The 18,948-nt window shown below is 36.1% G+C and overlaps 1 protein-coding gene across 6 annotated transcripts in view; it reads right to left on the reverse strand.

Annotated features, from left to right (window-relative positions):
• The window catches only part of REV3L (REV3 like, DNA directed polymerase zeta catalytic subunit), a 186,639-nt gene that overhangs the window by 78,392 nt on the left and 89,299 nt on the right, over positions 1 to 18,948 (reverse strand). For 5 of the 6 annotated variants that reach the window (XM_032156758.2, XM_032156806.2, XM_058435485.1 and 2 more), the window contains 7 exons: positions 15,012 to 15,108; positions 12,213 to 12,307; positions 11,040 to 11,144; positions 9,924 to 10,008; positions 9,687 to 9,838; positions 3,275 to 3,394; positions 1,929 to 2,166 (listed from right to left, as the gene is read on the reverse strand). In XM_032156758.2, coding sequence (XP_032012649.1) covers positions 1,929 to 2,166; positions 3,275 to 3,394; positions 9,687 to 9,838; positions 9,924 to 10,008; positions 11,040 to 11,144; positions 12,213 to 12,307; positions 15,012 to 15,108 — 892 coding nt within the window. The remainder of the gene's footprint in view (positions 1 to 1,928; positions 2,167 to 3,274; positions 3,395 to 9,686; positions 9,839 to 9,923; positions 10,009 to 11,039; positions 11,145 to 12,212; positions 12,308 to 15,011; positions 15,109 to 18,948) is intronic. The other variant, XM_032156767.2, reaches the window with a different exon arrangement.

The following is an 18,948-nucleotide window of genomic DNA, read 5'->3' on the forward strand; positions in this document are numbered from 1 at the left end:
CATGTCTTACTATAGCAACTTACAAAGAGTTATTATAATTAGACTTTATAATCCCTTTCATGTGAGCTAAAATACACCACAATTCCTGCATTCTGAATTGGAAGAAACAAGAATAAAAAGATGAGTGAAGGGGCATTGAGGTCAGGGCTGAAGAGAAAATACTGAAGAAGAGAGAGGGTAATAGGAAGCAGTAAAGGTGTTCAGTCAATCTGACAGTAACTACAAAGGGTTACTGAGAAATTCAGATGGACAGTGAAGTCCAGTCTCTAAGTTTCATCTCATATTGATATTAACTTGATGCTTTCCCTTTTAATTGAATGGGCAAACTTTTTTCCTATCCATACCCAATTTTTTCTTTCACTAATCTCAACAATTTGAAATTATTATTATTTTATTATACTTATTATACTGGAACTGTTTTTCCATTAAGCTTTTCCAAATCACAATTTATCAAAAAATCACTCCCTTAAGAGCTGAAAGAGGTATCGGAGGTCTAGTCCAACTTTCTACCCAATGCAAAAACCCAATTTTTAACAAACCTGACACAATCTCTGTTTTTACATAATCTATATAAGGGGCTTGCTGTCTCACAGGGCAATCTTTCCATTGTTAATGGCTTTAATTATTAATAGTTGTCTTCTTGTAATACACAAACTCTTTCAACTTCCATACATGATTCCTATTTTGCTCTCTGTAGCTATACAGAGCAGGTTGATGTCATTTTCCACATGATAATCTTTAAAATACATAAAGTCATTTCTCATTCATCTTGTAATTCTAATTAGATCAAACATTCTCCAAAAGTTCTTCAAAAGTGACAATGCTCACAGATCCTTCTAGTTTTCTTCCTCTTCTTTCCCTTTCCTTTTTCAGTATTCTTAAAATATGGTACTCAGCACAGAATATCCAATATAAAGAGTAGAATTAACTAAACCCTTTTCTAGACACCATGCTTCTACTATTCAATCTCTCTCTAATATATGTGTACAAAATGTTTAGGTTTGTTTTCCCAAGGTTAAACTGGCATGGTTTTCACCAAATTGGTTCAGCTACTGAACATACAAGCATAAATTTAATCATAGGATTGACTACGCCTATTACTACAGCAGTGACAATGTTAGAGGAAAGAATTTAACATCACATCTGGAGATTTCTATATCTGATTTATTAAGTAGAACAATAAAAACTTTCATCATATACATGTAAACACTGAATTTATGGATTAACCTGTTTCACTTTTCAGTGATGGCTTTGGGTTGAAAATTTCAAATACAGACTAAAAAAGTTCTAATCCAGCCTATAGAAGTTTAAAGGAGAGGCATACTCAGTCTTTCAGGCTCATAGGCCTAGATTTTTCTGTACACAGAGCATATAACTAAAGGGCAGACTCAAACCAATCAAGTTCACAGAGACTGATTTAGAAAACCACACCACCAACTTATTCATTTATTTTGAGAAACGAACCACAACACCAGTGTTTGCTTCTTAGTCTTTTATTTATTTGTTTTTAATCTTAGTTCCCTTAGTCTAATCAGAGCCCAAAGCCATACCCTGTCTTCAGGCTGACTCTATACAATGTTGTTCTGATACTCAACAGCTCAACTATCACACGGCATTCTTTTTCTTAAGTTCTAAGAGAAGAAGGCACTTCAATTTTGCCCCATTTATCACTCACATATGTTAATACTGTGTATATAAATGGATAACTTCTAAAAGTTAGGTTAATCTTTTAAAATGTAGCAAAACTTTATTTTGCTTGGAATATGGAGTATATGCCATATGAAAAACAGATCACTAAAAGGGTATTTTAAAACAACAATTTAGTTCATAAGGTATTTTATATCATGAACAATAGTAATAAATAATTTCTGATTGAAGGACAGTAATGATAAAAGTTAATAAAACAACTGAAATAACTAAAAAATTACCTCTTTCTGGCACAATGTTCTTCAATATTGCTGTCCCATCTCTGGGACATCACCAAACTAAGCTCCATTTCCTCTTTTTCAATCTGTGGTTCATTTTCTTCATCATCACTATTTTGGTGATATTTATTATTTCCAAAGGAGTGACACGGTGATGGCATCCTATTTCTTTCCCCCTGATATCCATCACTTTCCAAACCAGCAAGAAGATGTACCAGAGCCTCATCAGGACTACTGTCCACTATAAAACAAGTACAATAATCACCAACAAATAACTTAAGTTTTCTTTTTTTTTTTTTTTGACACGGAGTCTTGCTCTCTTGCCCAGGCTGGAGTTGGAGTGCAGTGGCATGATCTAGGCTCACTGCAAGCTCCGCCTCCTGGGTTTACGCCATTCTCCTGCCTCAGCCTCCCGAGTAGCTGGGACTACAGGTGCCCGCCACCATGCCTGGCTAATTTTTTGTATTTTTAGCAGAGATGGGGTTTCACCGTGTTAGCCAGGATGGTCTTGATCTCCTGACCTCGTGATCTGCCTGCCTCGGCCTCCCAAAGTGCTGGGATTACAGACGTCAGCCACCGCGTCCGGCCTGTTTTCTTAATAATCCAACAATTCAGATCACTTAGAATAAAATAACAACATCCTAGATACTGGCACAGGCTGAAAGAATACAGTTGGTACAAAGGCTCAGGTGTTGAGGTAGCTCTCCTATCAAAGTTGATCCTTGGACCACCTGCATTAGAGTAATTTAGGGACATTATTAAAATAACATTGTTGTGTGCTCCAGCCAGGGCTGCCTGGGACTGCACAGGGTCTTGGCCGTGGGTACAGCTCAGCACTGTCAGCCCCTAGTTGGGAGGCCTTGCCAGGGAAGGCTGGCAGTGGCTGCAGGAAGTCTGAGATGCCACTCAGGGGAGGCCACGGAAGGACTGGTTGAGCGCAGCCCTGGCCAGCGAGATGAGGAGGCTGGGACCACGGCCTTAGCCACCTGTGTTTCCTCCAGTGAATTTGTGATACTCACCAAGAAAGAACCACTTATGGTGTTTTAGTAATGTACTGAACTTTGCAAAATATTAATTCAAAATAAATGCATTTTCCTTCTTAAGTAATACGTTTTTCTGTGAATCAAAGTACAGTTAAAGAAACTATTTTCTTTCACAAATTTTTTTAAGCTGTATAGAAAAAAGGCAAAGCTACTTGATTTAGTGCAAGGTTTCATTTTCATATTCAGTAGAGTGTTTACTGAACATGCAACATTTACCTCTTCAAGTCAATAAAAAAAATACCTCTTCACAACACACATTTTCTCTGAATTACAATACTGAATATTTATGGTAGCACTGTTACTTACTGAAAACAGGTGACTCACTCAGTCTTTGGGTCAAAGGCTGAAAAGTCTGACTATTTTCCATGAGGTTCAAAATTGCTTCTTCATTAATAAGTGCTTCTTCTACTTTGTGTCTAGTGTGACCTTAATTTGACAAAGAATAAAAAAAAAATTAAAGCAATAGCCTAAATCCAAAATTTATCATTTAGAATTTGTGTAAATTTGGAAGCATTACCATATAAACCTATTTTAAATTTCAAAATGTTAATGATGCATGCCAAATAAAAACATAATAAAAAGCCACAGAAACATTTAACCAGTCACATGGATTTATCAAAACAAACACTGAATCTATAAATCACCAAATATTTATAACCTCTTTAATCCTACTTAATATGTATAGTTATATTACTCTGATAAAAATCACTGCATATTCAAATATATAAAGTGAAAAGGAAAGATAAACTATCTTATCTGAATACTAAAATTCTTTATTCTCTATGGTTCAAAAACAACAAATTTAGAATAAATGTTTTTGAACTCTTCTAAGAAAAAAAAATTGACAGTGCTCATTATTTGACACGTGTGTATTGGACTCTCTTTTGAATGCATAAAAAATAAAGAGCTTAGTATAATTCCTAACGGGGTGTGTGTTGGTTTTTCATGCCTATTTGTGAACTGTAGTTGTGGTTTCCCATTTCATTGTCATAACTGGGCAGAAATAGTTTTTAAGTGCTATAAAAATACAAAGAAATGGTTAAGCAATTAAAAAATTAATTTTACGTTAATATTTTTCAGAAAGCTTTCAATTATATATCACTTCATTACATTTTTATGATATCAAAAAATATTAGTCTATGTGGCCATATAGAACCCTCCAGCAATTGCCGTCCCCTGCAGGAACACCAAACTGAACTACCCACACAAGAAAGCACCTTCATTAGAATAAAAAATCAGGAGAGCAATCACAGTACTTGGTTTTAACAACATATCAAGGAAAGGCAGCGAAGAGGGTAGAAAAGACAGTCGTGAATTGCTGATAGCACCTCCCACCTCTCAGGCAGTGGTCTTGGGGCAGGGAGAGAGAAATCTGTGCTTAGGAGAGACAGAACAGAGTGAATATGGGACTTTGCTTTGCATTGGAACTCAGTGCTACCCTGTCACAGTGGAAAGCGACATAGAATAGAATTTAGCCAGCACCCATGAGGAGAGGATTTGATCAGCCCCAGCCAGAGAGAAACTGCCCATCCCAGCAGTCCAGAACCTGAGTTGCAGCCAGCCTTACTACTATGGGCTAAAGCACTTAGGGATCCTAAATAAACTTGAAAGGAAGTCTTATCCACAAGGACTGCAATTCTTGGGCAAGTCTCAGTGCTGTGCTGGGCTCAGAGCCAGTAGACTTGGGGTACACACACCTGGTGAGAGAGTAGCTGGGGCAGCCAAAGAATTACTTGTGTCACCCCCCTCGCCCACCCTGCACAGTCCCAGGCAGCACAACTCGCAGCTCCAGAAGACTCTATCATTCCACAAGAGGTCAGGAGAGGGAAGAGTGAAGAGAACTTTATCTTGCAACTTGGATACCAGCTCAGCCACAGTAGAGGAGGTAGAGTCGTGACACACATATTCCAGGCCCTAACTCCTGGATGACATCTCTAAACACACCCTGGGCCAGACGGGAACCTGCTGCCTTGAAGAGAAGGACTCAGACCTGGCAGGGTTCATCACTTGCTCACTAAAGAGCCCTTTGGCCTTGAGTAAACGCAAGTGACACTCAGGCAGTACTTGCTGCAGGCCTCGGGTGAGACCCAGGGACATGCTGACTTCAGGTGTGACCCAGTGCATTCACAGCACTGGGAAAGATCGAAAGCCCGTTCTCTAAGATCTGGAACAAGACAAGGATGCCTAGTTTCACCACTGTTATTCAACACAGTACTAGAAGTCCTAGTTAGAGTAATCAGACAAAAGAAAGGAATAAATAAAGTGCATCCAAATTGGAAAGGAAGAAGTCGAATTATCCTTATCTGCTGATGCTATGATCTTACATTAGGAAAAACCTACAGACTCCACCAAAATACAAATTCAGCGAAGTTGCAGGATACAAAATCAACATACGAAAATCAGCAGCATTTCTATATGCCAACAGTGAACAATCTGAATAAGAAATCAAGAAAGTAATCCCATTTACAATAGCTACAAATAAGATACCTAGGAATAAACTTAACCAAGTAAGTGAAACATCCCTACAATGAAAACTATAAAACATTGATGCAAGAAATTGAAGAGGACACCAAAAAATGGAAAAGATATTCCACGTTCATGGATTGGAAGAATCAATACTGATAAAATGTCCATGCCTACCCAGAGCAATCTACAGATTCAATGCAATCCCTATCAAAATACCAATGATATTCTTCACAGAAATAGAAAAAAAAAATCCTAAAATTTATATGGAACCACAAAAGATCCCGAATAACCAAAGCTACTCTGAGCAAAAAGAACAAAACTGGAGGTCACATTACCTGACTTCAAATTATACTACAGAGCTATAGTAATCAAAATGGCATGATACTGGCATAAAAACAGGCACACAGACCAATGGAATAGAGAACTCTGAAATAAATCCACAACTACAGTGAACTTGTTTTCGATGAAGGTGCCAAGAACATACCTTGGGGGAAAGAATAATTTCTTCAATAAATGGTGCAGAGAAAACGTTGGATATCTACATGTAGAAGAATGAAACTAGACCCTGATCTCTCACCATATTCAGAAATTAAATCAAAATGAATTAAAGACTTAAATCTAAGACTCAAACTATGAAAATACTAAAAGAAAACATTGGGGAAACTCTCTAGAATATTGGTCTGAGCAAAGATTTTTTGGGAAATATCCCCAAAGCACAGGCAATCAAAGCAAAAGTAGACAAATGGGATCATATCAAGTTATTATACAAAACTTCTGCACAGCAAAGGAAACAATCAACAAAGTGAAGAGACAACCCAGAGAATGGGAGGAAATATCTGCAAACTATCCATCTGACAAGGGATTAATAACCAAAATATATATAACTCAATAGTAAAAAATCTAATAATTCAATTAAAAAATGGGGAAAAGATCTGAACAGACATTTCTCAAAAGAAGATATACAAATGGCAGACAGGTGAAAAGATGCTTAGCATCACTGATCATCAGATAAATGCAAATCAAAATTACAATGAGAAATCATCTCACCCTAGTAAAAATGGCTTTTATCCAAAAGACAGGCAATAATGAATGCTGGCAATGATGTGGAGAAAAGGGAACTCCCGTACACTGTTGGTAGAAATGTAAATTAGTATAGCCACTATGGAGAACAGTATGAAGGTTCCTTAATAAACTAAAGATAGAACTACCACATAATCCAGCAACCTCTCTACTCGGTATTTATCCAAAGGAAATAAAATTGGTATGTCAAGTTGAGATATATGCACTCCCATGTTTATCACAGTCCTATTCACAACAGCCAAGATTTGGAAGCAATCTAAGTGTCCATCAACAGATGAATGGATAAAGAAAATGTGGTACATTTACACAATGGAGTACTACTCAGCCATAAAAAGAATAAGATCATGCCATTTGCAACAACATGGATGGAAGTGGAGGACATCATGTTATGTGAAATAGGCCAGGCACAGAAAGACAAACTTTGCATGTTCCCACTTGTGGGGGCTAATTAATAATTAAAACAATGGAACTCATGGAGATAAGAGAGTAGAATGATGGTTACCAGAAGCTAGGAAGGGTAGTAGGGTGGGGTGGGGAAGTGGGGATGGTTAATGAGTACAAAAAAATAGAAGGAATAAGATCCAGTATTTGATAGCACAACAGGGTGACTACAGTCAACAATAATCTATTGTACATTAAAAAATAACTAAAAGTATAATTGGAATGTTTGTAACACAAAGAAATAAACGCTTGAGGTTATGGATACCCCATTTATCCTGATGTGATTATTACATTGTATGCCTGTATAAAAATCTCTCATGTACCCCATAAATATATATGTCTACTATGTACCCACAAAAATTAAAAAAAATTTAAAAGTAAAATGTAAAATTTCAAATGCATTAAAGACCTAAATGTGAAAAACCAAATTGTAAGCACACGTAAGCCTTAAAATGAACACTTAAGAGAAAATTTTCATTACATCAGGGTAGGGAAGGTCTCATAAATCACATACCAAAACTAAACCATAAAGGAATATTGGTAAACTTGACATTAAAACTGAAGACATGTAAAACTCCAAGGATAATTTTTTTTTTAAATGGGGGGAAAAGAAGTTAACATTTTTTTTGAAGATTTTTACAAGACAAGCCTAGATGGAGAGAAAACATCTCTACAATAAGTATAACTGATAAAGACTTAATATCTAGAAAATATGAAGAACTCCTACAAATAAAAAAAGACAAATGACTCAATAGAAAATGAGCAAAAAACGTAATTCACAAACAGAGAAACCCAAATGGCCTTTAAAGATGCTCAAATTCGTTAGTAATTAGGAAATGCAGATTAAAATGCAGAGACACTATTTCAAAGAATCAGAGCAGCAAATATTTTACATCTATTATTTTATCCTTATTATTTGATGCTATCAAATGTTGAGGCTTCGCTTGCCTAGTAAAATTGCGTATGATACAATGTGACTTCTGAGTAAAACTTTTATTATTGTCTTGTTTACTAACCATGTATAAGCATTATAGAAAAACTGTTAGAACAGATGCTATCTAGGTGGAGTGCAATGCATACACCCTAACATTCAGCAACTCACTCTTCTACATGTGTTCGGTAGAGAAGCTCCTGCACATAGCCGTAAGGAGACAGATATAGCACTAAGTGCAAAAGTAAAGACCATCTAATACTTGTAGAGAAATAGCTAACATTGTTGTTTAGTCTTAAAATGGAGCAGTCATCAGCAGCTAAAATGAATGAACAAGGATAAATTTCAACGTTATAATGTTGACATAAAAGATGCTCAACATCAGTAGTAATGAGGGTAATGAAAATTAAAACCACAGTAGGATTCTATTTCACACACTAGGACGGCTACATTAAAAAAAGACAGAAAATAACAAGTGTTAGTGAGGATGTAGAGCCAGAGAAACTCTCATATATTGCTGGTGAGAAAGTAAAACATTGCTGTCACTTTAAAAACAGCTTGGGAGTTTATTTAAAAATTAAACACAAATATACCACATGCCCTAGCAATTCTTTTGCTTGGCAGAGGTAATCTTTTTAGTGAAGTTTATTCTTAAACTGTTTCGTTTCTTACTATTTATATCATTTTACAACTCTTTTTATGATATTTATCCTAAAATTTATGCTTTACTGCTTATAGCAGCACTACTTTTTGTTTGTTTGTTTTTGAGATGGAGTTTTGCTCTGTCGCCCAGGCTGGAGTGCAGTGGCGCGATCTTGGCTCACTGCAACCTCCGCCTCCCGGGTTCAAGCCATTCTCCTGCCTCAGCCTCCTGAGTAGCTGGGATTACAGGTATGCGCCACCACGCCCGGCTAATTTTTGTATTTTTAGTAGAGACAGAGTTTCACCATGCTGGCCAGGCTGGTTGCCAACTCCTGACCTCAGGTGATCCGCCTGCTTCAGCCTCTCAAATTGCTGAGATTACAGGCCTGAGCCACTGCGCCTGGCCAGCAGCACTATTCTTACCAGCCAAAAGTGAAAACAACTCAAATGTTGATCAACTGATAAATGGATTAACAAAATGTGGTATCTCCATACATACTGATAGATACTACAGCATGTATAAACCTTGAAAGTATTATGCTAAGTAAAAGAAGCCAGACACAAAAGACTATATATTGTATGGTTTCACTTACATAATATACAGTATCTAGACAAGGCCCATGTATTATTAGTGGTTACTTGGGGTTTGAGGTGGAAATAAGCGTAATGCAAATGGACACAAGGGATCCTGTGGACTGATGGAAACATTCTAAAACTGGATTGTGGAGATGTTCACACACTTTGTAAATTTACTGTAAATCATTGAATTATACACTTAAAATGACTGAATTTTATGTTATGTAAATTAAACTTCAAGCTGCTTAAAAATATAATGCTGAGTGAAAAAAGCAAGCTGCTTCATCTATGCCAAGCAGAACATCATTTACGTAAAATTTAAAACTTAAAACAATGGTATATGTGGTGGGCAAACATTATAAGAAAATATAAAATTATATATGGTAACAGTTTGCACTAACTTCAGGATACTGCTTACCTTTAGAGATGTAGAAAGGGTGACAGAATGGGAGAAATTTTTGCTATATCCACAATATTTATTTCATAGGGAAAAAAATCCCTAGCAAACTCAATCAAATATTAACATCTCAGTGCTATATATCTGTTCTAGTAGTTTCTGTATACATGAAAAGAAAATCTTACCTTTGCTTGACTCTTTGTCTTTGTGAACTTCTACCATATTGGCTGGTGTACACTGAAGCATTTCAGGAGACAGAACCTCAGAGTGCAATGTTAACTCGGCAGAGAACTCCTGGGATCCATCGCTGTAGTCCACAGATCCTGATAACGTTCTGCTTAATTAAAAACATATCCTTTATAACAGACTAGATAACAAAGGAATAAAATTAGTTCTGAGATCTATAATAAATAACCACTTACACAGAGAAATCATTCTGTTTGAGAATTTCCTGAAGTCTCTTCTGAAATTTTTTTTCACTTTCTGTTGCTGGCACAAACCTGTGATCTTTGAATTTTAAAAGTGCATTAAAAAATGTAAATGGCAAATGAATGAAATATTTTCCCTTCTCCTAAAGTAGCTTTAAAAATGGTGGCAATTTCCTATCTTTCTCTAGATATATATAATACAACCTAACTGTAGTTTTTACCATAGAATCACACAAAAGAGAAATGGTTGTTACTAAAGTTATAAAATTAGGCACTTAAGTCAGTTCAAGATTAAGTTCTATAATTATAATCTAAATCTAAAACAGAAAAATTGTTCTCTACCTATAAATATATTGTATCCTAAAGCTAAAAATTTTCCCCTTATAAAATTTATTTCTATTTTTAAAAGTATAAAAGGCACTCAAAGTTTATCAAAACATTTTTAGTGCCTAAGATATAGCAATTTTAACTGAACTTCAATACAGGCTTACTGCTGTATTTTGAAATAATGTATCTGCCTTTTGAATGATGTCTTTCATTCTTTTACCTTTATTTTTAAAATTCTGTTGTATCCACGGTATCATCTGAACTCCCTCAAATTCTTTTTGAATGTGGCACCATTTAGTAATAAATATGAGTATTTCTTTAGAGCTGTACATACTGAACAAAGTGAAAGCTTATATGACATACTCAGAAAATAAACTGTGGGCAGCATTTCAATGGTTACATTTTCAAAGCTTAATGTATTAAACAGTGTTTCTAAGTTGAGATTCATGATCTTCTGTGAGTTTTCTATAGCTCATTTGGAAATACAGAGGGCTAGAACATACTAGAGAATGAAAACAAAAAAGTGAGGGAAGAGGACAAGGTACACTAAAAACAAAGAACAGTAAAAACGTCAACTTCTTACAAAGAGAGAGATAATAAGCAACAATTGGAGACAGTTATAAAGATAAATAGTGGCTGTATAGCAATGACAAGAAAAATACATACAAAATATAAAGGTCATTTGAAAAGTAAAATCTAATGTCAAAGGAACAACTCAATGACAAACTTTTCCATTAAAATACTTGGTTTAAAAGAATAATCAGAGCACTATTAGGTTTATACCTTGTGACTCAGGTTGGCTGATCTGAGAAGTTTCATTTCTGTTTCTTCGCCGTTGCTTTTCATCTTCCCATATGGCCTGTAGACCAGGGTTTCCACCAATTTGAGCTGTAATCACAATAATACTTTAATACTACAGGGTCAAAGTAAAAAATGCCTAAAAAAATCTAAACTTGTCTTTAATAAATACTACCTTTAAAAAAACCAATCACATATTTTGTGTAATAAAGTGGACAAATTATCCCAACCTACACTTACTATGTTACTCCTTTTTTTATTATTATTATACTTTAAGTTTTAGGGTACATGTGCACAATGTGCAGGTTTGTTACATATGTATCTATGTGACATGTTGGTGTGCTGCACCCATTAACTCGTCATTTAGCATTAGGTATATCTCCTAATGCTGCCCCTCCCCCCTCCCCCCACCCCACAACAGTCCCCGGAGTGTGATGTTCCCCTTCCTGTGTCCATGTTTTCTTCCTAGTGGTTTCCCAAAATCCAGCAAGTGAATACAATTCAAACATCTGATGATAGTCAATAAACCTTAGAGTCCCCTTGCTGATATATAATATGAAAATTAAGAAATTAAAAGGCAGAGTACATTAAATTGCTTTATATTAGCTAATTTTATTTAGTGTCACACTTAGTATCTATCTATTCAAATATAGTCATTTGGACAAAAATATAAACAAAAAATTAATACCTCATCAGAAGTATAGAAGCAATCTTCGTAACATTTTGTATCCTCCTGCTATAACATCTTAGTTTCCTCGTAAAGTTTTCTTTCCTACTTCTTCTGTTCTACTTTGGTCATTAATTTTTTTTTTTTTTTTTTTTTTTTTGAGACAGAGTCTTGCTCTATCACCAGGCTGGAGTGCAGTGGTGTGATCTTGGCCCACTGCAACCTCCGCCACCTGGGCTCAAGTGATTCCCCTGCCTCAGCCTCCCAAGTAGCTGGGACTACAGACGTGTGCCACCACGCTCAGCTAATTTATTTTGTATTTTAGTAGAGACAGGGTTTCACCACGTTGGCCAGGATGGTCTCGATCTGACCTCATGATCCACCTACCTTGGCCTCCCAAAGTGCTGGGATTACAGGTGTGAGCCACCACACCCGGCAGGTCATTACTTTTAAAAAATAAAAACATATATTAAGAATAATTGTGTATGAACCTTCAATGTCCAGACGATTTAAGATATCAGCAGCTACAGCATCCACTTCTAATTCACATGTACTCTGTGGTTCAACACCTTCCAATATTAAAGAGCTGCAATTAAAGGATATAAAAAAACATAATAATTGTGTGAGAGCAAACTTTCTAAGATTTTTCTTACTTACACAATTATCTTATGTTTAGCTGGTACCCAGAAAACCTGATATATTAATTCACAATTATTCATAACAAAATTGATACTTTATATGTATATATAATGAAAAATGGGATAAGAAAAATACAAAACATACTGACAACCCTATTAGATCCTTTTGAAGTATATTCTACATATTTTGGTTCATTATATTTTATATAAAAGGAATATAAAACGTTTTAGCATATGGTTTTATACCCAGGGCAGAATGCAATAGGATAATATAAAAACCACAGAGGAATGCATAAAAAAACCATACACATATGAAATCAGTTGCCTAGAGACATCTTTTTCAGTATTCAAAAAATGAGGGAGAACATGCAATAAGAGATAAGGGAAGGTGAGCACACTGAGAAATGGGCAAACGATATTCACCATTCTTCCTGCCCTCAACTACTGCTGAGATGGGGAATACTTTAAAATTCTTTGTAACTACAGAACTGATAAACTATATGAATGATCAACAGTGGGATCATAGCTAGGAAAAGTAATGATACCACCAGGTCATTAATTTTTATGAGAACTACAAAGGATTGTTTCCCAGTCAGGATCTTTGACTCAAAAGCATTTGCTTTTCATCAGTGCCCCAAAAGAGAAGATAAAGAAGACACCCATTATTGACCCTACTTAACAGAATGAAGAGATAACATCTAGTGTGGATCCTAGTTTACTCATTCCAAAATTTAGGCCTTGTACAAAAATGGACACCAAGTGGAAAAGGGGAGATCCATAATTTTACTACAAAGTGGGTGATGACACATTTCATTAACTTTTGATTTGAAACACTTCGGTTTTTTTTTTTTTTTTGAGATGGAATCTCGCTCCATCACCCAGGCTGGAGTGCACTGGTGCGATCTCAGCTCACCTCCACCTCCACCTCCCAGGTTCAAGCAATTCTCCTGCCTCAGCCTCCCAAGTAACTGGGATTACAAGCATGTGACATCAAGCAGAGTTAATTTTTGTATTTTTAGTAGAGAAGGGGTTTCACCATGTTGGCCAGGCTGGTCTTGAACTCCTGACCTCAAGTGATCTGCCCACCTCGGCCTCCCAAAGTGCTGGGATTACAGGTGTGAGCCATTGCACCCTGGCCTTGAAACACTTTTTAATGTTTTAAGAAAAACATGTTAGCAAAACCTCATTTTCCACTGTCTATTTTAAAGGAAATTTTGATGGAATACTACATGTTAGTTTGTTAAACCACAGAATTTTTACAACTCAAATAATATACGTATATATGTACTCACAAGTATATATTTAGATATTCAAACACACATATCTTTTCACCATTGATAGAGAAGGAATATATTAGCCAACCTATCATAATATATCCCTTTCCCTTTCAGAAAAAATATTTCTCAATGTAGATTGTCAGCTGGGCTTGGTGGCTCATAAATGTGATCCCAGCTTCGGCTTGGGAGGCCAGCCTGAGCAACATAGTGAGACCACATCTCTACAAAATTTTTTTTTAAATTAGTCAGGCATGGTGTTGCACACCTATAGTCCCAGATACTTGGGAGGCTGAGCATTATAGTAAGACCTCATCTCTACAAAAATTTTTAAAAATTAGCCAGGCATGGTGTTGCACACCTGTAGTCCTAGATTCTTGGGAGGCTAAGGTGGGAGGATCACTTGAGCCCAGAAGGCAGCGGTTGTAGTAAGCTGAGATTGTGCCACTGAACTCTGGTCTGTGCAACAGCGTGAGACCTTGTCTCGACAACAACAAAATGTGAATTGTCCTCTTCATTTGTACAATTTAACACACATTGAAGTATCAGATTTAAAAATGTTTATGATCAACAGTTTTCTTATATAAAAAAGTTTTGTAATTTGAAATAATTATGTCGTAAATGTCAAGGATGAATAGTCCAGAAGTAGCATATTTGAGAGAATGGAGGGAAACAATAACCTCAAAAAATATAATCTCACAGTAGAAATTTACAACTTGCCCTTATACAAAACTACTTCAGACATTCAGAACAGGAGGTGTTCCTATGGAGGGGAAGTAGTTTTCAGAATTAAAAATTAGCACCAGTAGATAGAAAATGTATGAGTAAAAAATTTGCATAAGCAAACACATAGTTGCTTTGAAATAGAAAAATCCAAGCATTTGGAATATACTGCCTCCAAAAAAAATCTAATCAATAATGAAACAAATAAATTACAAATTATATTATTCAAAAACAGAGCATGTCAAAATACTTTATTACATATTTAATATTTATAAATTTTAGGCGTTTTTATTAAAAATATTTAGATTTTTGTTTTAAATTACTATTTTATCATAAATGTAATTTTTTTTACTTGACAAGTTATAGGATATCAAATTAGAATAGATGATGAGGATGAATGCTGCAGAAAACTATAACGATATCTACCTCGTATTCCTGTTAATTAGATAATAACTAGTACATTTTCATGGTCTGTTTTTTAAATCGTTTATTCCCTGTAACACACTAATGTCAAGGATTGCTTTTTTTTGATAAGTGTATAGATTAAAAAGATCCAATACAATAAAAGGTTAAAATTTAATTATGGTAACCACTGATTTCTGATCACAACTAGGATATATGTAAAATTTTCATTTCCTTTACAACATTAACTAACCTTGGTATTTCATCTTGTTCCCACCGAAATAAAGTATCAGCAAGAGAATTTCCTGATAAATGATTCTTGCAGGATCCAGTTGCATGCAATGTATTACCTAGGAATAGAAAGGTAAAAGGAATAAATTCTACTTTTAATTTTCATATAATTACTTTTTAGAAGGTAAATTTTTTTTTTTTTTTGAGATGGAGTCTCGCTCAGTTGCCCAGGCTGGAGTACAGTGGCGCAATCTCAGCTCACCACAAGCTCCACCTCCCAGGTTCATGCCATTCTCCTGCCTCAGCCTCCCGAGTAGCCTCCAAGCCCGGCTAATTTTTTTTGTATTTTTAGTAGAGACGGGGTTTCACCGTGTTAGCCAGGATGGTCTCGATCTCCTGACCTCATGATCCGCCTGCCTTGGCCTCCCAAAGTGCTGGGAATATAGGCGTGAGCCACCATGCCCGGCTGGTAAATGTTCTTTAAAAAATTTTATTACTCATAAATTACAGATCCCTTTTTATTGATACATAATATTTGTACATACTTATGGAGCACATGTGGTATTTTCATACATGCATACAATCTGTAATGACAAAATCAAGGTACTTATGATGTCCATCAGCCTGAACATTATTCATCATTTGTGTCGAGAACATTTCAAATCTTCTCTTCTAGTTATTTTGAAATATGTAATATATTGTTGTTAACTACAGTCACTCCTGTATGCTATCAAACACTAGAACTTACTTCGTCTAATTGTATGTCTATATCCATTAACCAGCCTGTCTTCATATCTTCCTGGAATCCTTCCCATACACCCTTCCCAGCCTCTAGTAACTACCATTCTACTTTTTATTTATTTTTTTGACATGACATCTTGCTGTGTTGCCCAGACTGGAATCAATCTCCTGGACTCAATCCATCCTCCTGCCTCAGCCTCCCATGTAGCTGAGACTACAGGGGTGCATCACGACTCCTGGCTAAAGATGAACTTTTTTTAGTTCCCACATCAGTAAGAACATGTGATATTTGTCTTTCCGGGCCTGGCTTATTTCATTTAACATAATGATCTCAATTCTATCCATGTGGCTGCAAATGACAGAATTTCACTTTCATAAAAAATATGGCAGAATATAATTCCATTGTGTATATATACCACATTTTCTTTATCCATTCATCTGCTGATGTACACTTAAGGTTGATTCTGTATCTTGGCTATTATAAATAGTGCTGCAATAAACATGGGGGTGTAGGTATCTATCTTTGATATACTGATTTCCTTTCCTTTGGATAAATACCCAGCAGTGGGACTGCTGTATCATATGGTAGTTCTAGTTTTTGGTTTTTGAGAAACCTCCATACTGTTTTGCATAATGGCTGTACTAATTTACATTCCCACCAACAGTGTATAATAGTTTCCTTTTCCTTGCATCCTCACCAGCATTTGTTGGTGTCTTTTCCATAACAGCCATTCTAACTGGGGTAAGATGATTGCTTATTGTGGTTTTGATTTGCAGCTCCCTGATGATTAGTGATGTTGAGCATTTAAAAAACATACCTGCCGGCCATTTGTATGTCTTCTTTTGAGAAGTGTCTATTCAGATACAAAACTATTTTTTTTTCCTGTTGAGTTCCTTATATATATATTCTGGATATTAGTCTCATTTCATGAATAGTTTGCAAATATTTTCTCTCATTCTGTACGCTGTCTCTTTACTCTGTTGTTTCTTTTGCTGTGCAGAAGCTTTTTAGTTTACACAGTCCTTTTTGTCTATTTGCTTTGGTTGCCTGTGCTTTTGAGGTCTTAGCCATAAAATTTTTTCCCAGACCAATGTCCCAGAGTATCTGTCCTACAATTTCTTTTTTTTTTTTTTGAGACAGGGTCTCACTGTCATCCAGGCTGGAGTGCAGTGTATGATTATGGCTCACTGCAGCCTTGAGCTTCCAGGCTCCAATGATCCTCCCATCTCAGCCTCCCAAGCTACTAGGGCAACAGGCATGCGCCATTGTGACTGGCTAATTTGTAGAGATTGGGTTTGACTATCTTGCCCAGGCTGGACTCAAATTTCTGGACTCAAGTTATCCTCCCACCTCAGCCTCCCAAACTGTTGAGATTAGAAGAGTAAGCCACCATGCTCAGCCTATGTGTCTGTTTTTATACCAACACCATGCTGATTTGGTTACTAAAGCTTTGTAGTAGTATTTTGCTCAGCCTATGTGTCTATTTTTATACCAACATCATGCTGATTTGGTTACTAAAGCTTTGTAGTATTATTTTGACCTCAGATAGTATGATGTCTCCAATTGTTCTTTTTGATCAGCATTGCTTTGGCTATTTAGGCTCTTTTGTGGTTCCACATGAAGTTTAGAAATTTTTTTCCATTTCCATGAAGAATGTCATTGGTATTTTGATATGAACTGCAATGAATCTCTAGATTTTATTGGAAAATATGGCCATTTTAACAATATTAATGTTCCTGATCCATGAACATGGGATGTCTCCATTTGTCTATTTCCACTGTCTATTTCAGTTAATTTTATCAGTAATTTCTAGTTTTCCTCCTATACAACCTTTACTTCCTTGGTTAAATTTATTAGTATTCTTTTTGGTAGCCATAATAAATGGGATTGTGTTCTTGTTTTCTTTTTCAGCTAGTTGTTATTGGTGCACAGAAATGCTATTGGTTTTTTGTGGGTTTTTTAAAAAATCTGCAACTTTACTAAATTTGTTTATCAGTTCTAAGAGTTTTTTGTTGGAGTCTTCAGGTTTTTCCATATGTCATCTGTGAAAAAGGGACAATGTCACCTCTTTTTTCCCAATTTGGTGCCTTTTATTTCTTTACATTACCTGATTGCTATGGCTAGAATTTCCAGTACTATGTTGAACAGGAGCGGTAAAAATGGGCATCCTGTCTTCTTCTAGTTCTTAGAGGGCAGGTTTTCAGCTTTTCCCCATTCAGTAAGATGTTAAATGTGGGTTTTTCAGACATGGTGTTAATTATTTGAGGTATGGTCCTTCTATGATTAACTTGTCAATAGTTTTTATCATGAAGGGACATTGAATTTTATCAAATAACTTTTCTGTGTTAGCTGAGATGATCATATGGTTTTTGTCTTTCATTCTGTTGATGTGATGTATCACATTTATTGATTTGCATATAATGAACAATCCTTGCACCCCTGAAATAATTTTTTGAGACAGGGTTTCACTCTGTCACCTAGGCTTGAGTACAGTGGCATGATGTCGGCTTACTGTAACCTCCGCCTCCTGGGCTCAAGCCATCCTCCTACTTAAGTCTCCCAAGTAGGCGGGACTACAGGTGCATGCCACCATACCCAGCTATTTTTTTTATTTTTTGTAGAGACAGCGTTTCACCATGTTGCCCAGGATGGTCTCAAACTCCTGGGCTCAAGCGATCTACCCACCTCAGCCTTCCAAAGTGCTGGGATTACAGGCATGAGCCACTGTGCCTGGCCCTAGGATAAATTTCACTTGATCATGGTGTATTTTTTTTCTTTTTTTAATGTTTTGTTGGATTCCATTTGTTAGTATTTTGTTGAGGATTTTTCTGTCTATGTTCATCAGTGATGCTGACCTGTAGTTTTCTTTTTTTGTTGTGTCCTGTCTGATTTTGGTATCAGGATAATGTTGGCTTCATAGAATGAGTTAGGAAGAATTTCCCCCTCTTCAAATTTTTGGACTAGTTTGAGAAGAATTGGTGTTAGTTTTTCTTTCTAAGTATGGCAGGATTCAGCAGTAAAGCCATCCAGACCTGGGATTTTCTTTATTGGGAGACCTTTAAATTACAGATTCAATCTTGTTACTTGTGATTGGTCTGCTCAGGTTTTCTTTTTTAAAAATTTAAAATAGAGACAAGGTCTCACTGTTGCCCAGGCTGGTCTTGACCTCCTGAGCTCAAGCCTTCCTCCCACCTTGACCTTCCAAAATGCTAGGATT

The sequence above is a fragment of the Hylobates moloch genome, unplaced genomic scaffold (genome assembly GCF_009828535.3).
Source record: "Hylobates moloch isolate HMO894 unplaced genomic scaffold, HMol_V3 SCAFFOLD_2, whole genome shotgun sequence".
In the NCBI taxonomy this organism is placed as follows: Eukaryota; Metazoa; Chordata; class Mammalia; order Primates; family Hylobatidae; genus Hylobates; species Hylobates moloch.